The following is a 26,047-nucleotide window of genomic DNA, read 5'->3' on the forward strand; positions in this document are numbered from 1 at the left end:
ACTTATGGAATTATTTTTTTAAAGAAAAAAATATAATAAAAAATACGGAAAAAAGTGCAATAAAAAATAAATAAACTACATTCACGTCACTATTGTATTTCGTAACTAAATCAGTACATTTAAAGTTTAAGGAAACCCTGAATGTGTAGGTAAAGACTTAACCTTTACCCGTTAAATGAATCTTTCGGGTCTTGATAAGAGTATACACAATTTAAGTTATCTCGTCTATACTCTTTATCTCATCTCATAAATCTTCCAAAAAAACGATAGCGAAGGTCTCGCGATGCGCGGGCAATTACTCTTTGCTCGATTTTGCCTTTAATGGCTCAAAATGGCCCCAATTGAGAGTAAATGGACCCAAATGGATGAAACCCGGTGTATTTCAGATATCCAAAGATATTGCTGGTCATGGCTTTACAATATTCTCTTTCTAGTATTTGGATGTCCGATGTTAGGGCTAGTCAGGACAACAGTCATCATTTACACCGTTTGCATCATGAAAAAAATATATTGTGATTTTTTATTTCCTACTGTATTTTATATAAATTGAATTCATTGTTAAAATAACTCTAAACTTTCATTATTTTAGATATTTTTCATTAGTTTAGATTAGGATTTTTCTCGTGTATAAGAAATAGAGATTTCTTATATGGATTCTTATTAAATTATAGTTTCCTTAGAAATATTTTAACAAAACAGAAACAGGCTGCGTTTTGTTATACAAAAAATATAGGTCTGTAAGTACGAGATCATTCGAAAACAGGTCGGTCTATAAATAAAATTAAAAAGCAATAAATATGTCCCAGCTAACAGTAATGAGTGAGGGGTCTGGGAAAACACCTGCTGCTCACTCACTGTTTATAACTTGTGCCTTTTCGGATAAAAAATTCAAATCAAAAATAACATTGGACAAATCTTTCACAAAACATTGAAAGGGACAAACATTCTTATTTAAAGATATAGATTCTCTCTTCTCTCTCTCTCTTGAAAATTGTTCAGATACATTCAGAAAACATGTTATTTAAACTTCTTATAAAATGTATCCACAGTGAAACGTTACTATAAAACTGACAGTCGAGTTTCAAGCACACTATATATTGTGTTGCAAGCTGTAAATAAGTAAGAAAGACCACTCGCGTGTAGGATAACGCTATAGGTATATATCTACACTTCAGAATCGAGCTTGTCTATAATAAGTTAATTTATACAAAACGTTTTTTTACAAAATATATGAGTTGAAAGGTAAATGCTCTTTTTTCTGTACCCGTATCCGAGGGACGAATCTCAGCCAATAACATAAACAAAGTGACAAACGAGGACACGGCACCGTCCCGAACGAATTATGTTTTTTTTTTTTCAAAGTGAACAATAATACACTCCGTATTTATTACCCTTTATGCCTTGTGATTGGACCCTTACAGGTGTTTTAAACGTTTTATTTTACAGACAAACAAAATATTCAGTCACTCTAATATAAAAAAAACTCGTTACCTTCTATAATTATGTCTTTCCGGCGAGTCCTGATTTATGAAGACATCAAAAAATATGAAATTTTCTTGAACATTTTGCATTTTAAAACATACAGCCATAAGTGAAGTCCGCACTGTGAGGTCATTTGCCTGACGTCGCGATAAATTCTGTCTGTCGTAAATAGGTACTAGATATTTCACACAACCCATACACGATGCTTTAAGACCGACAGTGAATAAACACCCCTTATTATGTTACACAAATAACTTCATTATGAATTCTTTCACAATTTTATTCTTTCGAGGCATATTTAATTTTAAAATCTCCTTTCGTTTCAAATGCACTTAATTTCTCTTCAAATTGTATATTTTTAAGAAACCTCAGTATCATTCTTCATTTATATGTTATGCGCATTCTGTAAGACGTTTTCACAAAATTTATTATTTGCTATATTTTGTCAAACCATTATTTTAATATTTCGTTTGTATTCTGTTATTGAACTTATTGTATGTGGTGTGTGTGTATTCTTTCATATCCACCAATGATACTGTATTTCCTAAGCATATTTTAGGAATATATTTTTACATTATTATATCTCAATTAGAGCCAACTGCGTCGTAATGTAAGAACAATGAGCATGAGAACTGTTCGTGTAATCACCAACATAATTATAAGGGCATGTGGCACATGTTGTAAATTTGGACTACAGAGATCATTAAAGCCTTTCAGTTATACACAAAGAATAAATATTTAATATTAAGGTAAAACGTTGAATAACACCTCATATTACGCTCACAGCCATTTTCTGTCATACAGATAGAGTTCTGTGAAAAATATTCGTATAATAAAAAATAGTTTAGTATGTGTCCAGTTTTATTCGCGTTTTTATTTCACAATTAGTAACGGATGTCACCTGTCGCACCACAACGTTGCAGTGGTATTAACAGTTTGCGTGATACTGAGAATTATTTTACAAAATATACATATGACAGATATATGATAATTTACCACACATCGTCCGTATTAGCAAAAAAAATTGTTCCGAACATTGTACACACTATGATATATCACAGAGCGGGCCAGGGTTAAATTATGACCTGAGCAAAGCGCAAACATTTGCCCTCTATATTCCGTGTGAGAACGGTGATTTATAGCGGGAGATAACCCACGTTCCGAGCGATACGTCTTAATATGTGTGTCGTTTCTTAAGTGAATGAATCAGTCAATAATCAGAACAAATTGTTCACCAATTGTTTTATATGGACAGTCCGAGTAAATCAGACTACAATGTTGCTCATTTGACACGAACTTAACCGTCTCGACGTTCTAGAACACATTTATTAGTGACAGACTTACAAAATCAATTATGTTATATATATTTACCATAAAGTGCATCATTGCAGGACTGTTTTATGTAACACTATTAGTTCGATATAGGATAGAGTATTCTCATTTCATAAAGCCGTTTTAATGTTAACTTTAATGAAAATAAATTTTTAACCGTAACATTTCTGTATTCATTCATTCGGAATTATGAAAACTAATGTAAACAATACGATGCTGTTTCATACAATTGCGTTAATCACGGTCCACTGACGTCACTGATCACAACGCGTTTCACTGTGACGCCCGACAAACGCTACGCTAAATTGTTAGTACAACCTAAAATTATAATATAATTAATTCACTATAGGAAAGATAATTAATGACTAAAATACTGACTATTTGTTTAAATGCATGTTTTATATCTTATGTCATCTATTCTAACATTGTAACAACTTTTATGTGACTGTCTTCATAAACTTGTTGAAATCTTTGGGATTATGGATTATGGATTTGGGATTATGATTACGTAACAAAGTTTTTTCTAACATGAAATAAAATTGAAGCCCCGATTCATAATATAAAATAACATATAACATATTGCTTGAAATATTTTCTTATTGAAATCAAAACACTTATACAGTGTAAACAGTGTGTTATAATATGTTTGTCAATACAAATAGTTTGTTATCGCATCGCCCCGGGGATGAAATTAACAAGGGCCCCGAGATTTGTTATCACTGATGTGGGATTATTTGAGAATAATAATAATAATTATAATAGATAGATTTAGTTAGCACGTGGGTGTGGACTTGTATGAAGAGAGTTAAAAAGTTACCTTCAAGCTTTTCTGATAAGTTTTACTAAACTGAAAAATTACAATCTTTAATGAGGATTTTATGGAGATCTCATGACTGTCTGAATGTCACGTCCATGCTAATAAGATGATTTAAGTAAATATATAAGATAAATTATTTATGCCAAAAAATATTTGACTTCAAAAAGTTTCTGTCTAATTTTGTGATAATAAATTCTATATTTTTTATTTAAAGAAAAAAAACACAGAAAATGGATACAAAAAAATTTAAAAGTAATAATATTATTACAACTGTAAACTAAATTATTTATCATTTTTCAGTCTTCAACGTCCATGTCAATTAAAAAAGCTAACTCTTTAAAACATACCAAAGATCTAAAATATATTCCTATTTTCTTAACATCTTGAAAAAGCTGGATGTAAATAACCAAGCCATTATATTGTTTACACAATAACAGCAAATTAGAAATGATTTATTAAACCAGCTTGTCTTACAAATGGGGAGCGACAAAATAAATATTCTAGAACGATAAAACTAATAAATGTACTCGAAAAGACGTCTACTAATTAAGAAAACTCTTAAACACAGTTTAAGAGATAATGAATTACAAATACAAAAAATAATGCCCGTAAATGGCTTTAGTAGGAAATGTCATCGATTGTAACGGTGAAGCTCTCAATTAATTATATATTAATTTGTAAAATTTCCCGTCAGAGCATTACGTTGTCACATACGAGAGAGCTTTTCAAAAGTTTCCTAAGACGTTAAAGTAATTAAGAATATAATGAAATTTGAATTTGATTTACTCACAATAACCCGGAGTGTATATACGTGAGTGAGTATGTTAGTTAACAAAGCCTTCATGAAGCTTCTGTTATTACGATTACGTAATAGAACTTAATAAGTACGGACTAAGTCTGAGCTAACCCAGAATCGGATCGCCTCAGAGTACCGCAGAGTCGAAAACTAAATTGCATCCGACGAGCTCAGGTCAATGTAGTTGACCCGTGATTGTATACCGCTCTTTTATAGCCTTTATTCCATACGTGATAAGGACCACGGCTGTCTCTTCGCCTTTCTCATGACACTGTTGGAATAGCAAACCTAGATGCTGTGCTGAAATCAATTCAATGTACTTATGTTTGAGTTGATTTTACCTTGTGGTCGGTGGGGGTGTTTTAATCACGCAATTAATTGGTATTTACTAGAACGGATAGTAAATTAACTTTGTTTACATTCAAACTACAGACACTGTTTTAATATGTGTATTATTCAATACATTCCTTGTATAAAATATTTAACATGCCTATACGATAGAGACTAAAGAACGATACCCATAATTTTTTAAGGGGACTTGCTGATATTAAAATCAAAATAACTCCAATAAACGTTCAATGACTCTCAAACTATAGCAAGTATAATGTAATCGTTACAGCCATCATTATAAGCAATAAATAAAGCTCCCTTCTATTCGACTTTATAAGTCATAAACCTTAAAATTTAATCTTCAAATAGCGTTCTATATTACAACCATAAAACTATCGACTTGAATTAAATCTTATACTTCATCCTACTTTAAATCACTATCAGGGGGAGAATTCGTAAGTATTGGATGACTTCCCATATATTACCACTAAAATTACAGGTTTATTTTAAACGGATTACCATGTTAAGCGATTAAATTAAGGCCACTACTTCCTTTGATATAAATATATTAAGTTTTTTTTTTTTATAAAAAAGTTATCTTTTAACCTGTTATGGAGACGACGGTAATAAAGTATTTTATATTCAGTGTCTATTAGTACGGTATAAATTCATTAAATTTTATTTATAAACTAAATGTCAACAAAATAAAATAAATAATTGATAGGAACCGATCTACTGTAAATAATAATAGAAGAGGAGGTGAAGTAAAGTTTTAAGACTTATACTCACATATAATAAGAAATTTCCGCAAAATAAATAATATGTTACCCAGTCTAAAGAACGGGGCCTATCCGGCCAGCCTTTCGAAGTGTCCGGCCAAATGAGTCCAATTCGTCATAGTGACAATGATGAAACGAAAACCGAATGGCGGGGACGAGCGGCCGGAATGGCACATTGTACTATATTTGATATCAATTGTGAGGTGCAATTGATTTTGTTCACGTAGGTTTAAGATTTATAATTAATAATATTTTTGTATTTGATAACTATTATATAGCAATACAATTTTGAAAGGGTTTAATATTTTAAACCACGTATGACGGTAGATTTATACGAGGAAATCAATTTTGCAATCATTAAACTGATGCTCGGCCAACTTTCAACCCGAATATAATATGTATTTAAAACTTGATTATGCATAGTCATATGCTCTGTAATTCACTAGTTAGTTCTTGCATTTTCCGCTATTTTCAGTCAGGAGCAAGCTATCTGATATGCTAATAGTGTATGCACAAGATGAGTTTCAAACTACCCGCATCTTCTATCTTTGCCTTAAATTAGATAGACCGCTGTCTACACAAAAGCTTTTGATGTTTAAAAAAATCTGCATCCATCTGAGATAGCTTGTGATGAAAGGAAAACATACTGGGGAATTTTAAAGGTAGAAGAGATATCTCGGTAAATATAGAAACATATGTCAGGATTACACACAGCCTTAACAGGAATTAAAATATATTCAGCTCAGCATCAAAGAACTCTTTGCAACAGTAGTTATGTTATTAACATTTTGCGCCGCTTTGGATTTTCTACCTTAGTCGTATAAGCCGTAATTACTATGATTCAGCTTGCGATCTTTCGGTGGATTCGAAATAGGGACGCTAGCAAAAGTAATGTCTGGTAATTAGCACTTCAAACAAGCTAGCATGTGTCGCAGAATGATTACGTTCATTTTACTTATATTTCAAGAACCACATAATAGAGATGTTCTTTTCCTTTGTAATTTCTCTAATAAATTGCTTAATAAAAGACGTAACTTATGAATATTTTGAACTCTATCTCCAGTTAATAGGGTTCAAATTTTGAACATTTTGACACGACCGTTGTTCCCAACCAACGCCAACAGTTTATGAAGAAATATAAGATGCTCTTATATTGTATTTCATATGAAACGTTGCAATATTGTAAATATATTTTGCGCTTAGCCTGGCTCTTATTACAAGTGACGTTGGCTCGTTTTTTCCATGTAGTTTTGTATAAAAATCTGTGTTAAATATTTTCTAAGAAATTTGTGAGCATTTCGCACGAAAGCTTTGTGATAGTGATTCATTTTGTACTTTATAACATTTAGTGTTATACAACAGTATATATTGTAAGGTAGGCGGTAGCATATTAAAAATAAAAATATATTCACATTAATTTACAGCAATGTTAATAAAGAATATTTTGTTTTAAACGTTACAAGCAGCTAAAGGATGTTTTATAAGATGATACTTACAAAATATAAGTAAAGTACAGACTAGAGCAAAACTAGTTTACGCCAAGTGAAATATACTTTTATAAAATTAAAGTTTATTGCTTGAAAGCGCAGTAAACAAAACCAATCTAAAACAATGTGTATATTGTTACGGCACACCATTAAGCCGGAAGCTTCACCAGAATTGTATAAAAAAATAAACTGAAACGTAACGGACCAAAAAAAAATCCGCGATCCCGAGGCGCGAGAAATATCCAATTTAGCCGCGTTTACCCACAAAATTGCGACCATGTTTCATTGCAATGGACTCCATCTTGCACAGTCGCGCTTCTGATGACTTAACTGTGTTATATGCACTTTATTTGCTCTATAAATTTTCACCTGTTTCTAAGTATCGCCTGTAGTAGATGAAGATGAAAATTACAATAGATTAATACTTAGCAAAGTTTATGTTATTTGAAATCAGATATAAAACATGGTTTACAAGAAGGTCCTTTAATTTACAAAAATTGTAATAAGTTATGAGTAGCTCGCATTTTTTTAATAATAAATACTGCGATATTAAAATTGTATACATTATTCGATAGTTAAGTCAAAATTATAATTGGTTCATTTAAAAAAATAGTCCAAACTTAATGTTTCCAGTATCTGAGAGAGATACCACATTATATCAGACATTAATCACCTTCTTCACTCACTCACTCATTACATTATCGCTCAAATATTTGTGGCAAAAAAATTGTAATCACAGTAAAAACGCTGGAAGCCGCCGTAAAACTCACAGCCGCTAAAACACCTTTCATTTGAGACTGAACCTTTTCTCGCAAAATCGAACGTGATTGGACCTTTAATTCAATTTATGTATTACCCTCACCTGGCTCCAGCGGTGAATGGAAAGTGAATTCGTGTTCAGGCTTTCATCACTCGCCAATATTTTATTCAATACGTGCGAAGGCACTTACATGGTGTATGGGAAAATCAAATTGTCTTTCCGAGTTCGAATTGACTTTGGCAAGTCTGGAATTCTTCACTCCAAATTATGCATTGGAATTTTACAAGATATATCATAAGAAGAAATAAAATTAAATTGAACCATTTTTATATGTGAAAAAACATAAATTCCAAAATTTTTTACGGTTTACAAACATTATAATAATATGTAAAGATATGAAAAAAAATAAAATGTCATGATGTTATTCTTATTGGACACGATAAAAGAGACAATGCTTTTTGTGTTTATTGATTCTAATAGTACCGTATCATTCAACTTTTAATACTGACTGTTTCCTTTGCAGAAACATCCTCACGTTATATTCGAGGCGAGGACGAAGGTGAACCGAGGGTGTGGCAACAAGCTGGACTACAACCGCAAACAAAACAGACGCACAAAACATGTGGAGTTCGTTCAGACTATGCTGACAGACGCCACGGAATATACGTTAGTTAAAAATGCCTATTCTTCAATTCCTATCATCACGCAAAGACTATTTCTTTCTAGAAGAACATCTGCTTGTTCGTTCCAAGTTTGTTTAAAGGAACGTCCCAACGCTACTATAAATTTAATGATTCTCAATATGAAATTGTAGATCAAAGAAATATATTTAATATTTAAATAACAACATTTCAACAAAAGTAAAAATAAAATACATCCAAAAGTTGCAAATATTTAGAAAATTCATTATATAAAAAAAAGTCACAGAAACTAGTTACGAATAATATTTTTAAATGTACCATAAATGACATAGTGAGAATGAAAGAGTAGATATTTAATGAAATCTTAAATGAAATGAGGTCAAAGTAAGTTAGTTAGGTTCTATATTTATATTTATATAACTTCAATGATAACTTACAAATATTGTAAAAAAAAGCGCAATTGTGCCAAAACAAAGAGTATGCTTTCAAAGTATTTTTCCTTGGATTGCGAAACCTTTTTTCGATACAGTTCAATGACATCAAAATAGATTTCGGAGTTTTGTGATGTTATTCAGCAATCTACATTCGTCAAAAAACCAGACGGCGCCATCTGTTCCCCGAAGACTTTCCATGTGACCGCGCTACGGGTTCTTTACCAACTGGTATAACTATTACAGAATTAACGTCACGATATTATGTAAAATTCATAATATTTTCAGGATTTGACGTCACGTCGACGTGAACTAGTTAATGTTAGTGTCACGCTGTAAACAGGTCGTCCACAAACACCGGCCGGCAGTGACACGTCGCGTCACTCCCAAATATAATTACGCAAAACAAATTTTTGATAACGTTGGCTTACATTGGAATATATTTTATTTGAATGATTTAAACTAAATAAAATCATTATCGATTAATGTGATAAAAAATCAAGTCCATGAAACAAGAAAAAGTATTTATTCCTGTTTCTCAAATAAAATACAACGAAAAATACTTTTGTTACTTTTTTAACGTAATTTTATAAACTACCAATATTTTCAGACTCGCCCCTTCACCATCAAATATAAATCATTCTCACAAAAACCAGTGACTGGTTAAAGTTACCAACACCTACTATTTCGCTCCCGTACCGACTTCTAGACAGTGAAGTATCAACGAAGTTTAAATATTGTTCGGATGCTTGAGGACATTTTTGTAATGTCTATACATTAAAAATATCTTTATTTATAAAACATTTGTAAAAAATATTATATACTGAAAACGCTCTTCACGCCTTCGAACCATCTAATAGTAATTTCAAAATTAAGTATTGCCTAACTCCAAAGCATACATTACATTCCATAAAGGAGACTAGCAATTCAAATTTTATAGAATAAATAGAAAAAATACATTAATATATAAACTCCTGCCAACAATAGAATGTTCACAAAAAAAAACATTATTAATATTGTCAAGTAATCCCTAATACCACTTTCTATGACACAGAATACGTTTACATCGTCTTCTTTATATATATAACAAATGCTTAAAAAAAGATTCATACGTCTCATTCGAAGCAACAATTCGTCCGGGTTCCCTTACAAAATAAGCCGCCCCAGATATCAGCGGTATAAAAGAATAAAATATGTTATGTCCAACTATTTTACAACTCACTGAACCCACATTATCCCCGAGGTCGGTAGGACGTGTACAAATATCAACAAAATTATTCTGTGACCTCATATTAAATTCTGCCTAAACGAATTGAAATGCCCTCTTATTTCGACATGTCCTAATATTTTGCTGCGTCTCCATTCGTTCGTCCATTGTAAGCGAAGAAAGGACATACATAATTCATACTTAGAGATATATTAAGGTCCTTGAACTCGAGATACATTGCAAGAGAATTTAAATTGATATATATACAAAAGATTTTGGTGTCGTACGTTAATCCAATTAATTCAATTGAGTGATCACCACATCTTAACACTGTTTTCACACCTTCTCAGGACCTTGTAAATGTATGGTAATGAGCCACTTTGAACAATGCTCTTCAAACATCTCAGAGTAATATCTCGACTTGTATCACAAACAAAAGAACACATATTTAAAGGAGTGAAATAATTCCAGCTTGTTCCGTTGGTGATTTGTCAAGGGATTTGTTTCCTTAAATGTTTCGTTATCTCATTGATGTTATTATCTTTATTTTACATGTAAGCAGATCTGTGATCCGATAGAATGTTTGTTTTGTCTGAGTTTATGATTTTTTTAAATATATTTCGTGATCAAAGTAATTCATCATTTTATCACCAACCTTTCTAATGAATATTTTAAAATTCTTGAGACAAATATCCCTAAAGTCTCGACAGATAAATATAAATCTTCAGCAATTCCCAGAAACGTTTGTTTCCCAATACGGTTTCTGCTTTCGGGTCAAAATGGGGGCGGATGTCAAAGGTATCATTAAAACGTTCTGAGGGAGGACTTATCTAGAATCTTCATCAGAACATTTCTGCCGCTACTTCCTAGGGAATATGCAAATGATTTAAAGAGCTCGCTTTTAGCAGAATTTTGTAGATGAATTTAAAATTACCGACATCTAAATAATATGTTTAAATTATTTATTATTATGTGGAAAGAAAAGTATTTGTAGACGTTAATAATGAATGATATGATTATTACCCATTAAAGAAATGAATTAGTCTTCATTAACTTGACACAGATAAAGATGGAAATTACATCAAACCCACATATGACGATTGATCTAAGCAAAAGATAATTATAAAAATATAAGAAACAAACCCCTTATATTTACATCGTACCAAATGATAAACCAGCCCTCTCACCACGTCAATCAGCGAAACGAATCATAAATTTAAAAAGTCCTTCCTAAGCCACGAGTACCAATGGGCCCAATAGAATATTCTCGAAGGTCCTTAGTGCGTTCGAATTTCCCTGTTCCGATAATGAGGCACTTGAAGGAAAAAATGATAAAGTCGATTAAGAATTAAGGGCGGTTAGGTTACCGTTCAACCATTTTTCTTTTTCCCAATTTAAAGAAAATTATAAAGAACAATATTATATTCATGATGTGATGTTACGTAAAAATTTTTTTTGGATAAATTGGAGGGTGGTTATTGTTAAGGATATTTGGTTTTCCATAAAACAACACAATTAATATCATAAAATTCTTTAATGAACACTATATTTATGTTTTCAGAGGGAGAACGATGGATTGGTGGAAAAGCGGTTTGAGTTCCCGGGGCATAAGAAGGTTCAAAAGGGATGTTCGAGAAACGACGAAATATATTGAAACAGCTCTGGTCATTGATAAAGCTATGTTTGACAGACGAAATGGCAGCACTCGGTCGGAAGTCGTTCATGACGCAATCCAAGTAGCGAATATCGCTGATTTGGTAAGTTTAATGATTTGTCACTTTATAACAAAAACCTTGACAGCCTTTGAATGATAATTTAAATTGTAAGCCAAAACAGTACGATCTCAGACAAGGAGCTCTTTTTCCAAACACGCGTAAAGCGTTCATTTTATACATTTCCCTACAAAGGAACCCCATAACGCTACAAGACGAGCCCTTCGCCACGCATTTGCTCAAGTGCTTTTATGGGCGAGGCTTAACAGCCAACATTTACTTTGAGTCTGTCCTTCTATGTACAGGGATGTATACATTTTTATCTGTGCACAAAAAAGAAAAAACATTTTGTGAATGTAAAAACAACTCACTTTATAGATGTTGTATTCAAAATTACAAACAATTCATTTATTTTTCTTGAGTCAGAAAATTCGAATTTAAAAATAAAATGACTATTCCATCTGAAAAGACTTCGATCGATCACATATCTGTGTTATAAGTATGAGAAATCTGTATAAATAAGTACGATATACAGAGATATTTTTACTTTAAGTAAACGATTGTTTTAAAACAAAAAAAAAGACAGAAAGAAGTTGTGGATTCCCTAACTTGGGTCTTAAATCGTAACGAGAGTAAGTTCATGCATTATCTCCTCCAAATTTGAAACGCTTCCTCCAACTTATCGTCAGAAGTTCATAAGTTTAATGGAGGTTTATACGACTTAGTTTCATATAAAGTGCTAATAGAATATAGACCAACCTGGAATACACAGAATGCAAATTTAAATGTATCTTAGTAGATATTATAGTACCAGCTTGATTTTAAAAGTTGATTTGAAAAAAGCTTGATTTGAAAAGTTCTTAAAAATGTTATTGTGTTTAAAATAAACAAGAAAATGTATTGTTGTATAGTACTTCCGTACCCTGAACACTCGTGTGTCTCTGGTGTACATCGAGTCCTGGCAGAGCGCTGACCAGGCGGATATAGATAAGAAACAGGACATCACTAGAGCCATACAGAAATTCAGTGACTACTCAGCAAGAAAACTCTTCACGATTGAGAAAGATACGACCCAGCTACTAACGTGAGTATTTTTTTTTTTAATTTATATAGAATAACATTTAAATTTTAACAAAAGTTTTCATTTCTACTAATTTAATTTAGAAATCAACAATATATCACATCTTAAGATAAATCCATTAGACAACTAATCTTGTCTAATGCAGACTCTTAACATCACTTACATATATAATACATATGTAGAATATAAATGCTAAACGTAAGGCTAACGTTAAATTCGCTACTTTGTACGCTACTATTTCGAGGTATAACTATATATCTATCAAAATCTTTTAATATATAAACAAGAATTAAATTGAAATCTAGAAAATATATTTCGGGTCGAGAACTTGTTTGAGAACGCTGACGAAGTATGCCGTACAAACCGAAGCTCCTGCAGTTATAATGATGAAGTTCATATAATCCGTGAGCACACTTCAATGTGCAGAGCAGCATAAAAGAGAAATACCAGCTTAGTATCCGCTTATTTTAATTGTTCAGTAACTCGTTTGCATTTCTATTCAAGGGATATCTTCTGGAAGCTTAGTTCCTTAGATTTTGTTTTGCTCTGTTTGAGACATATGTTGAATTCTCTCAACTAAACTTTACTGAAACACGAATAAACGATGAGGATTTCTATATAACAATAATATATAATAAATCAATATAAGCGTATATCGTCTATTATAATACATGTTTTAGAGTTGCCCCAAATTTTAACAAATTCACCGATAGATGAACAGGCGATAACAGCCGACAGCGACCGGATGTCCTGTCATAATTTGGCTGTCGACATTTTAGATCGACACGATTAATTTTACATGCTAAGGGATATTGTGTATATCATTTATGTCGCTAAAAGACTGTTTTATTGAAGAAACATTTATATTTTATGGAGGCGATAATATAAAGTAGATTATGATATCATCTAAAAATATATTTTTAAGTTTAATAATTAAAGAGCTTTATGTTAAATCGACATCATCATTGAAATGCAAGGAATAGATTTTTTTTAATATTTTTTCAATAAATATCATACACCACATGTTTCCTTTCGCAGTATAGTTGTGATATCTGAAATGTTAGTTTTAAGTTGAAACTGATAGTACCCTCGAGTGAGATCATTAGTCGAAGTTGGTGCACAAGTTACTAACAAACAAACATATAGCATCTCTGATTTATTCGCCAATAATACTCAAAGCTTCACAGAATTGGATAATCTGTTTTATATTAGATTCATGTAATAGTTAGGTAGTGATATAATAATTTTGCTAACTAGTCAATTTACAGAAATAACTAGAATTACATGACTACACTATAATCATTTACACATATGTCAGTAAATGTTTCTTTATTTACAAAAATTATGTCCTTAAAAAATAGACAAAATATAATTGTCGGAATGAATCATTTTTATCAATCAAAAAAACTCTTACGTTACCTAATACAGGGTAAATAAGTATTGATTTAAATATATAAAAATAACAATTTTTTTCTTTACATCTTTACACTCTTTTAGCATTCAAATTCATATACAAAATATAAAACAGAAAATAAGTTTGAAAAAATATGATGCATACAAATTATTATAATTGAAAAGCCCTGTTTCGTAAACTCTAAAGAGCTTCAATGAAATGTTCCATACATACATTATCCCATTCAAAATGTCCTTATAATGTTATAATAATATATCATGGTGACTACTAAGTTTATACAAGAACGCTGAGAGATTTATATTACAGTATCTTATTTTGAACATACGTCACTTCAGGAGCACTCCGCCAGTAAGGCTTCCCCAAAACCTATTTTTTGTGCCATTGTGTCCAACATAACCCAAATATGTCAGCTTTTATGAGAAAAGGATTGTCTAGATAAGTTAGGGTTAAATAACAATAAAATGTGAATATTAACCACAAAAAAATGTCCTTAAAAATACTAGCACATATATTAATTATTATTTAACTATTATGTTCGTACCATCGACCGAAAAATCATTTCAGTATGGTAATTTTTTGTAATGTTTTTCTTTTGTTTTGGTTTATTATCTTGATTTATAATTATTATATTAAATCCGTATATTCAGGTGTATGATAAATTATTTGAACATGTGAACAAATATGTCAATATTTTTGCATTTATAGCCACAGGGTATTTCAATTTGTATGAAATATATATATTTTTTTTATCAAATTTGGTAACATACAAGTACCAGTACATATTTGTTTTTAATATAACCCGGAACTGAAGTCGAAAAAGTGGTAAGTTCATAGCTAAGCGGCGGTCCTCCTAGCATTATTTGATATTGATACACTGTGCTTACTGATAACATTATAATAGAAACATCAAATTAGCTTCTGTTACAATTAAATGTAGAAAAAATCTTTCAGGGGACAAAACTTTCCTGGATTTGAGTCTGGCATATCAGTTCCCGATACGATGTGTACTGCCAAGTCTGTGGGTATATCAGTTGATGGGAACACATACGAGCCTCATCTCTTAGCCGGCACCATGGCACATATGATCGGACACAATATTGGTAAATATCATTTATTTTATTAAAACCAGACGGAACAAACCTCAGCCTCCTGGACATGGCACGATTATATCCTATACACTTTTTTTAATAATGACTTTTTTTGATTTATGAACATAATTGTGTTATTACGCAGTGAAAAAAATTTATACATATTATTTATTGTTTCGGTAAAACTCTATAGATCCATATCGTGGAACTAAGATTACATTTGTGTATTCATTGATATGTAACATAAGTAAAGCTTGCAATGTAATGAACTCCAGCCTTAAAAAAAGTAACCTTTGAATACGGCATTCGAAACCAACAAATGTATTGTCACATCCAGAGAATGCTAGAGTATCGTGTAAAGGGATCGCAATTATTTTATCTTGTATTGGATTTATGTTTCTAAATGTGATGCACGACGCTCATTGATAAACAGATGAGTTTTATCTCGTGTGTTTTACAAAAATTGGAACGCGAAATTTTTCAACATTCATTATAAGATTGTATGGTACAGAAAAATATACTATCATGTTAAAGATTGCAAGCTGAAAGCTTTCTAGAATTATCTGGTAATGTGTTAGAAATATCATTTTAGTCATTTCACTTTTTCTGAGTGTTTAGTTTTTAATATAATTATATGTTTTCAATTTCAATATTACTAGGCATGGGTCACGATGACGGTCGGGAAAACTGCTTCTGCCGTGACTGGCACGGCTGTATAATGGCCCAGTCTATCGTAGGGTTAGAAAACGTGCAACCTTACAAGTTCTCCGAGTGTTCCAAGAATGATTATATCAACGAGCTTAGAATTTCACAAGGCCTTTGTCTGCTCAATAAACCCAATGAGGTAAGAATTTTGTGTGTAAAATTGTATAGAACGAAATGGCTTTTATTATTTATAATTAATGTTTATACGTGCGCCGGTGTACAAGCTTTATCTTTACTACAAGCTTTGTATTAAAGATCTATACGAAAAATGACTACTATCAATAGCGTGGCGTGCCATCGTGGGGAAGGCGTAACATATTTCCCGCTATGCATGCTTGGCACTGGTTTAAATTCCTTACGAGGCAAAGTATGCTTCCCGGTTGGTTTAAATGAAGTTAGGTCTATTACGAAGCCTGTGAAAACTGTTTAGTGAATTTTCTCTTCTAAGCTCTTTGAAACTTGCTTCGGTAATATTAAATATAATTATACTGTTGTAAAGTTTATATATTTAAAGGTATTTTCTCTTAAAATTTGATTGTTTTTTTTTTCTTGGCTGCCATCGACCTAAGAAATAAAAGATAACATACATATAAAGATTAAGATCCAATATTTTAATATATTGGTTCATTTAATTATTTTAAAACAACAACGTTGCTATCCGTATTCGATTGGGGATAAGCTATAATATAATTTCAAAGATCCGCTCAACATAAACTTCTTAATTTAAAGTGACTTTATTCATCACTTCTATAAACTTCACTCAATTTATAATTGGGAACGTCTAAACACCTCACCGCAATTCAGGCTTCACTCGAGCCATGACGTCATTCGCACTCCACTTTCGACGTTGACAAGGTTTGATTCGAATGCAAAATATCTGCGAAAATTAATCAGTTGGGTCGCATTGTTTCTCTTCTTGTGGAGCCCACTTTAATAAAAGTTATGGTAATCTGCCCTCGCTCGGAATTATCTCTTCGTTTGCGAATATATAATAACACCGGCGGACCGGGAGCCGAGACCAGTTTATATTGGAATAAATTTACATAGTGGGGAATAATAACCCGGCTACCACTTCCGTATCGATTTGGTACGTTTATATCGTTATCAGAGAATTCTTTTATCAATTGTGATAAAATTTTCGAAGCGGGAAAAAATATATGTATTAGTACACTTTTTTATATTTGCTCCTATGTGAACTCACACATTACTCGACATCTATCACTTTGTAATAAAAAATATAATAGTCTATTTAGCTTTTTCTACGGAACTAGATTCATAAAGAAGGTTTATAACAAAAACATTTTGAAATCGTTGTATTACATTCAAATAGACGTGAACACTTCGTCAAACACTAGACAGCCAGCAAGCAAGTAGAAGTACTGAAACTAGTTCTAATTTAAAAAAATTCAAAAAACAATGTTAAACTAAAAATAATCATTTTGCGGTGTAAGTTTAAGATAAGTATAACAAAGTTTCAAACTATCGTAAAATATTTTAGCATTTTAAATATGAAGCATGTTCTCAGAGTTTACTGAAAAACAGAAATAAAAAACTCAACTTTCCAACAAAGCCGTAAATTGTACTCTTTCAAGGTTTTTTAAACGCTTAGCTATATTCGTTAGATTTAAGTTAATTATGTAACAAAGTAGAAACTGCAAGAAATGGAAGTTAAAATACAATGTTTTATTCTTTAACTCGCTCTAATTTCTGTGACCTATTTATTATCTCAACTGTTAAACAAAAGTTCTAAGTGACTAGGCGTTTTTGTACAGCTTTATCATTTCATCGTAAGCCATTGTTCGCATTATGGAGTAATAATTTCTTTATCTTTCGCTTTTTAAGTTTAGCCTTGAATAAAATTTTTCTATTTTCCTCACATGTACATTGTAAGATTTTAAGTAAAGGTATATTAAAATTATTTTTATATTCATTTCATTAAATCATCTGTTTAGTTGGTGGTACATCGACAATGTGGTAACGGAAGACTGGATGAGGGAGAGGAATGCGACTGCGGCACCATCTCGGAATGTCAACACATGAACTCCTGTTGCGATCCCTTTACCTGCAGACTCACTAAGGAGGCTCAGTGTGCTGAGGGTGAATGCTGTGAAAAGTGTCAGGTAATGCAGCTGTAAATCTTAAAATTATTAATAAGGAATAAATTCTTGTTATTATCCTTGTTTATATAATATTAAGTAAAATGTGTAATTGTTATTACTTGTCATTAGCTTAAACATCGCGGGATAGTTTGTCGGGAAGCGACGAATGAGTGTGATTTAGAAGAGACGTGCACCGGTCTTTCTGGAGCTTGTCCAAGTGATGCGTACCGAAAGAATGGTGAGCCTTGCGAATCCGGTAAAGGATATTGTTTTGCTGGTCAATGTCCTACGCTGTCCACACAGTGTGAGAAAATCTGGGGTCCTGGTGCCAATGGCGCTGATAAAGAGTGCTTTGAACAGTTCAACTCCAAGGGTTCGATGACCGGACATTGCGGGAAAGATTCGAGTGGAAATTTCATGAAATGTGAAACTGAGTAAGTATTAAAGATATATTTTAATATTAATTACACGGAAGTGAATCTCTGCATGGGTTATAACTAGAAATAGAAAAAACATGCAGAATGGTAATGCCAAATATATTTCGCAAAACAGGGTAAGAGTAAGGTTTTCTAAAATTCATTTTCAGGAATGTGAGATGCGGTTCTCTTCAATGTCAATCCGGGAACAGATACCCAGTAGTATCCGGCATGGATGATTACTACACCAGAACTGTTATCACGATTAAGGGCCAAGAGTATGATTGCAAGTGAGTTGACTGTTGTACTTCGTCTCATTTTATTACCAGATTTTACTGAACAGGTCATGCCTTTTCATCAACAGGTCTTTTAAAAAAGCGCAGATTAAATTTTAAAACGGATATTGTGATTAGAGAACAAGAAAATGTTGTAAAATTTATTTTCTAAACCATTCCAGAGCAACAACTGGTGTCCCTGACCTCGCGGACACAATGCGCCTGGGGCTGGTTCGTGATGGCACCCCGTGTGGTGACAACCTGATATGCGTCAACCAGACCTGCACATCCATCTTCCCATACATAGATCACACGAAATGTCCCACGGATCATAACAATAACGAATGCTCGGCAAAAGGGGTGAGTTTTTTCGAGATTTTTGCCCTAACAGCACTAAAGCAGAGACGAAACTTTAGCTTCAGTCCTGAATAACAAATTCACTTTAGTGCAGATTTATTAATAATCTATCTTTATCTTCAGCATTTCCAACATTCATTTCATTGATTCCATTAATGGAATTCGCAAAGTTCTTGGGCAACCATTCAATGTGCAGGTGCAAACTCGAATCTTTTAATTAAATATTATTTAAATTTCCTTCCGCCTGTCTAACCACGTAAACTTGCTCAGTGCATAGCCACGGTTACTGCTATAAGTAACAAGTGTCAAACAATATAGCCATTCTATCTTTTGTCTTCCTTCAAATACGGTTATGATGGAAAAAATATTAGTATCGACTTTTTTAATATCCTCGATAAATGTTTTCTATTATACTTACAGGCATCTTTCACGCTTTCTGACTTATGTCCATACTTGCTACCAATAATTCAAGATATCAAACCGCCCAACGCTTATAACTTAGCGACATGCGGGGTTGTACTTCGGTAATTACCACGTCGTTGTGACTTAACGTCGGTGAACTTTAGGTCCTGCTTAGGTACGATGTGTTTATGCCGTTAGTAAACAGTCTCGTGCAACTATCCTCACCCTACTTCAGTTAGACTCGAGCTGAAAATTACATTATAACGCAATTGTGTTTATATTTTAGCTCTCTGTATTTCACACGTGCACTCAATTGTTCACAATTGAAATATTTTATAATAGTATTCTCAAATAACGAAGTTTGATATTCATTGTGTATTTCAAATATTCAGCTTAACAAAGTTTTCAAAATACACACAACGTCGGAATGAACCGAAGTTGAATCAGCTCCATAAACAGATTCCAGTGACTCCCAAAACCAGGTTACCTTTGTACAATTCTAATTTTGTGAACCTCCGATATGAAACTTGAAATTTTTTATTTATCAAAATGTCATCTAAAAGCGTTGCTATAATATATTTTAGTGGTGTTGTCATTAATTCCTTCATTTTCATCCTGACCGTTACAATAATAAATTACGTTTATTTATTAATATTTAACAAGCGAAGGAAACATTCCATTTACTTTACTTATATAAAATACAGTTTGCAATAAAGTAACAAGCCGGTAATTTATCGTTACACAACTTATATATGAAATATCAATTGTCATCGGTAAAAGTACTGTCTTGGCGCCCAGTAGGTACATATTATCGATATGCTGAAAAGTTTTGGCCGTGCCCAATTAGACTATAAATAATATCTAATTGTAATACCATTAATTTTAATAGATATTTCCCACACATAATGATAGCCAAGATAAAATTTTGATTTAACTAAAAATCGCAAATCTGTCACAACAAAAACAAAATTTGCGACCTGTCATTTATATCCATTCTTTATGTTAGCATTATTTTAATAACTTCAATTGCATTGAATTTGTTGATAGCACCATTCCTCCATATTATAGAAAAAAGCTATAGGCCTAAAATAATAAGCCACACGCTGTGTTGTTTGTTGGAAACATAAAAATTCAAACACGTCTAGACTTTAACGCCGTTAAATAATCACAAACTGTTATTATTATTCCCCAGTCCAACTCGATAATTGGCAACTAACTCCAATCGGGTCTAACTCTAATTTGTACCAGTTAGAAACTGCAATTACTCTAACTTATCTCTATCGCTATTTGTGTTTGAATCTAAAATTTAATATATTTGTCGCTTACGGACTAAATTTTAGACCAGTTAAAACGGGTTCATGCGAAATTTCAATTTAGTTCCGCTTTGATTTTATATATTCTGTTAAATGAGGTTCATGCGCAGTTGAGATAAAATACACAGTAATTTATGTATGAAAGGTATATCAAAAAGATATTAAAACAGATGGACCGAGCTGCGCTTCATTGGATGCTGCTGATAATTCGGGGCACGTCACTACATCTCAGCTATTCAGACGGCATGCCGACTTGCTGGGAGTTAGATAAGATCACTCTTAATGCTATTATTCGTCTGCAAAGTTTGTTTAAACCGTTCTCATCAAGTTAACCGTGTTGTTTTAAAAGGATTTTCATACTGTGGATTTTACTACAGTTCTTTGAATATTCATTAATTATACTTTTAATTTTAACGATTCTTTTAAATTTTAACTATCATACAATGTACGGTTGCCAATATTGTCTCTATCTGACTTACAATGACTGATTTCTAAACATCCTTAATTCATGGGGATCCAATTTTTAAAAGCAATTCAAGAACTACTCTAATTTAAAATCCTCCTCAATTTTCTTTAGATTTTAGAACATAGAACATAAAATAAACAAATAAAACTTAAATTAGAATTGTATACATTGTTATAACAGTGAAATAACAAGCGCGGTAACTTTAAAATATATCGCACAATCAAATTTACCAGCAACAGCAAGTTCAAAATCACGTTTTCATAATCTAATGCCGCACTGTATGAGTGAGAAGTTTCACGTTTTGTACAATGAGAAACGTCGACAATGACGTCGTTAAAACTTTCGACTTGTTGACACTTGTACCTGGAGAATATTTCGTTCTTATCAGCCGGCGATATCAACAAATTCATTTTTAAAACACTTCAACGCCAGTCACCAAGCGTGATGCGGAATTAGTAGAGCAGTTATAGCTTCATATATATTAATTATTATTTAAAAAACCGGTCTGGATTTCATCTCAGCATTTAAAAAATAAAGATATGTATGTTGTATACATTTTTAATAATTCAAGTTAAATCAGATAACGTGGATACTAAAAGAGATAAGATCAAAATTATATTAATGTTGAATAAATATAACTCAACTCCTATAGTCATTAATAGCCATGTTGTATTATTTTGCATCATTCCACTAGGAGACTGTGGTAGTTTTAAAACACACTTCAAACATCAAACTACAAGACTTGCATAAGTCGTTAGAAACAAATTTGATTTTAATACACTGGTTTTAACTCAGTCAGAATAATTTTATTAAATTTATCTGTAATATAACATATCGTAATAGGCATTGCCGACTTATAAGTTCATGTGACATAGCAGTTTGAATGCCTAACCATGTCTAAGTTTAACTTCTGGCATGTTCCAACGTAAGATTCAGTTATACTAAAGTTATTATTTTATACAAACTGCCCTTACACATCGTGACATACATGATTAAATATTTAATTTAATCGAAAATCATGTTCTAATATAAAGATTTAAACAGACAGTTGAGATAAATTATATTCAACCTTCTTATTACAAAATTCCGAAGTGTTCTCTAAATATTTAAATGTCTACACTTAACTTCTAGATGTGTTCAAACCTGAACAAGTGCGTGTGCAACCGTGGCTGGACGGGACCCGACTGCTCACAGCCCGACGCTCTTCCTCCGTCCCCTACTCCGGGTATCCCCGAGAACACCACCAAGGCCGCTTACAACATGACCAAGAAAGAGACACCGTACGGTGAGTCGATCACAGTTACGGAACATATGAATATAGTTTTGTTGATATTTTGTACTGTTTTTTTTCTTCTCTTCTTATAAAACATATCAATTATGTCGTGATGTAAAAAAACCTTCATTGTCAACTGCTGTTTGTAAAGTTCAGAAGAATGATAATTTTGGAACGGAGAGTATATACATAACTGTTGCTTTCTTTCTTGTATATTTGTATCTACATAAATATATATATTTATATATATATATTTGGTTATCTTAATAAATCTACATTTCGTTTTAGATCATTTTAATTTATATTAGACTCTTTATTATGTTTCTTTTCCTTGTGTTATATTAAAGTTATTGACTTTGATCTAATCGTTTGTTTCATATCTTATTTCATTTCTATTTAAGTTAAGTATGTTTTAAGTTCTATTACCTAAGTTTTAAAACATTTTTTTGTTTGTTTTATAAACAACGATTACATTTTGCTCTTTGTAAATACCATTATTTTTATATAACTGTCATTTTGTGAACTGTGAACTTATATTATGTGTTTGCTTTGTTAATTCTCTTGATTTATTTTACAGTTTCTTTAACTGGTGTCTACTAATTGTACGCTGGTTTATGGTTTCAGGTGCCTTCTTATATCTGTTGTTCCCTACTTTATGTTGCTATTAATGTACAAAATTATATGATTGGCCAATTCCGAGCACTGCTCTTCAAATTTCAGAAGTGAAATTAGTGTCTAAAATACATGAAACTTCACTAACGTTCATAGGCTCGTTCACAATACACACGGTAGGCATAATATTTGCCCTAAACGTTATGATATAAGCTCTGTAAAGATTAAAGTTAGTTAGGCAGAGGAGCATTGCTCGGAGGGTAATTGAGAGGCGCGGTCGGCGCCGGCGCACTAACGTGCGGGACCCCTCTCTTGCAGGTGAGCACGAGGGGAATAAGATGAGCACCATGAACATGGTGATATTATTACTCGCGGTTGTGCTGTCCGTGTTCGTGGGTTTCGCCTGGATGGCGTACTGCTTCAGGTAACCCGGTAACTCGGTGTTGTCGCACTGTGTCCGTCGCTCGTGCCTGCAGTGTCGTGTCGTGTGTTGTCGCCGACTATGGGTCCCGCCGGCGCCGCACGCGCCCCTCCGCCGTCCCGTCGCGGCCGCGTCCCGCGAGCGTGTCGGGATGACGAGAGGCGTGCCGGCTCCCGCGTGACTTACCCTTCTCTTTGGGCGCAGAGAACTACCACGGCTCGAACACGGTGTTCCTCGTGGCGGTGCTCATGTCTGTGGTAGGGGGGGTATTCATAGTATTTGCCCTGAGCGCTCTCTGCTACAGGTCAGTCGTAGTACACAAAAACTTCTCCCTGTGCCTAAGGTTAGTGAGCAGAAAACAGACCAAAGGTAGTCTTTAAGGAGAAATTTAAATACCGTCACCTTCGTATACTTGTATGTTTATATTAGACGTTAGCGTTGGTGTTTCCGTTTTTAAAGTCGACGATTGGTTTTTCGTTTTTTGATTATTTGGAGATTTTTTATGTCGTTTACTTTGTCGTCGTAGAGCTAGCTGGCGGGTGGCGCGTCGGCGTCCGTCGGCGCGCCCCAACTGCATTTGATCTGTGGTTCTGTGGCTCTGTGCTCGCGCCGGCGGCCGGCCCGCGGCGCCCGCGCTCACAGTACACACAGAACACTGTGCACTCCGTGCACTTGCGCATAACACAGGGCCTTCTTACGCGCCACTCGCCGAGCGCGAGGCGTCGCCGTCCGGCCGCCTCGCTGCATGCCGACGAGGCTTTCCACGTTGTACTCGAGCGACACCTCGATTCAAACCCTTAAGATTCTGGGCTCTTGGATGTATGCATTGGCTTATGTGAACTGTGACTCGTTTTCGTTTCCTTTCTTGGTCGGAGGCCGTGTCGCCGGGCGCCGCAGACTGCTGCCCGACGGCGCGATCGCGTCTATATCTTCCTACATCTCACCAATTCGATCGTATCATCGACTACGCTCATAGTAGACTCTCATAGAGAATGTTTTGTTACATTTTACTTAGTTGTATCATTCTCGCGCTCCACGCCAACTACGACCGACTAATTTGACATATGCGAAGATATAGCACGCTGAGCTCTGACTTCACCATCATCACCACTGTCACTAAATTATATAAAAACTTTTGCACGACAAGCGAATGTGCGATGCACGGATTCTTCTTTCAAGCAGCTGTCTATCTAGCTAGAATGCCTTATGTTATATTTAAGTAAATTATATCTTTCCATTAAAAATTTTATAACAATCTTTTCTTTTGCTACTTTATTTTTATAGTTATCATTGGAGTTAAAAGATAAATATCATTATTTTATCCAAACAATCATTTTTTTACTGGAAAGATTCGTATCACTTAAGCTAAGATTAATGTTTTTTTGTTATATTTATCCATGAACATCAATTCCCATGAGGAATGAAACGAAAAATTGAAGTTTTGTCAGAAAGAAATATAAATTAATATTGAGAAAAATAATTGTAATATCCAAAAGCACCAGTCTATATTATAATTGGATTTAATCGATTTGTTTCAATTGAAAGATTAAAATTCTCTTGATACATTAAATTTTGTCACTCAATTAATTCATGAAACTTTGAGAAATAGCTATGTGTGGCGATGAATGAAAGCTGACAGACTTACTCAATTATACAAATAAGAAATACATTTTACAAACACAAACATCGCGAACCCGAACGCTAAGTCTTATAACTTCCACAACACACTCATTGTCAGCATTCATTCACGCCATATTGATTCGGAAACGAAAACACGACATCAAAATTTAGCCTGAGGTGTTCTCGATTCCGTAACATTACGATATCTCGATTGTAAAAACGTTATCGATTTATCTGAGTGTGCGTTCTACGCCACGCCTGCAACAGGAAAAAGAGCACTCTGCCCAAGTACGATCCGCCGTACGTGAAAAAACCGATCGCTAAAAGCTTCGCGGCTGGTTCGACAACATCCAATAATTCTCAAGAGGATATATCGCTAGATGGAGGGAAGATGCACTCTTTTAATAACACATTCAGGTACATACCAGTAGAACTTAAATTTATTGTATTGAAAACATTTAGCAGACAACACGTAGTTACCCTCTGTGTTATCTGTACATATCGTAATGAATATTATCTGCACATGTTATGATGAACAATATAATCGATATCTTTGTCTAATACTTATAAATACAACATCCTACCCTGTTGTACATTTTTTTAATAATCAAGTAATTTTGTTTTTCTATGTGTTATTTTTGAAACGTGTATCAATTATTATTATTTTAGGTCCCATTAAGTTATTGTAACCGTTTGATTTAAAAGTGCTCTAGATTTAATTTTAACATACA

At 33.2% G+C, this 26,047-nt stretch overlaps 1 protein-coding gene across 10 annotated transcripts in view; it reads left to right on the forward strand.

The window, feature by feature from the left end:
• Positions 1-26,047, forward strand: part of LOC116767215 (disintegrin and metalloproteinase domain-containing protein 33) — a 230,798-nt gene that overhangs the window by 197,936 nt on the left and 6,815 nt on the right. For 9 of the 10 annotated variants that reach the window (XM_061527421.1, XM_061527427.1, XM_061527422.1 and 6 more), the window contains 12 exons: positions 8,307-8,449; positions 11,624-11,819; positions 12,686-12,858; positions 15,221-15,369; positions 16,017-16,201; positions 18,015-18,182; positions 18,291-18,595; positions 18,748-18,867; positions 19,035-19,212; positions 22,522-22,675; positions 23,901-24,039; positions 25,584-25,733. In XM_061527421.1, the coding sequence (XP_061383405.1) occupies positions 8,307-8,449; positions 11,624-11,819; positions 12,686-12,858; positions 15,221-15,369; positions 16,017-16,201; positions 18,015-18,182; positions 18,291-18,595; positions 18,748-18,867; positions 19,035-19,212; positions 22,522-22,675; positions 23,901-24,039; positions 25,584-25,733 (2,060 nt within the window). The remainder of the gene's footprint in view (positions 1-8,306; positions 8,450-11,623; positions 11,820-12,685; positions 12,859-15,220; positions 15,370-16,016; positions 16,202-18,014; positions 18,183-18,290; positions 18,596-18,747; positions 18,868-19,034; positions 19,213-22,521; positions 22,676-23,900; positions 24,040-25,583; positions 25,734-26,047) is intronic. The other variant, XM_061527423.1, reaches the window with a different exon arrangement.

The sequence above is a fragment of the Danaus plexippus genome (genome assembly GCF_018135715.1).
Source record: "Danaus plexippus chromosome 9 unlocalized genomic scaffold, MEX_DaPlex mxdp_26, whole genome shotgun sequence".
Taxonomy (NCBI): domain Eukaryota; kingdom Metazoa; phylum Arthropoda; class Insecta; order Lepidoptera; family Nymphalidae; genus Danaus; species Danaus plexippus.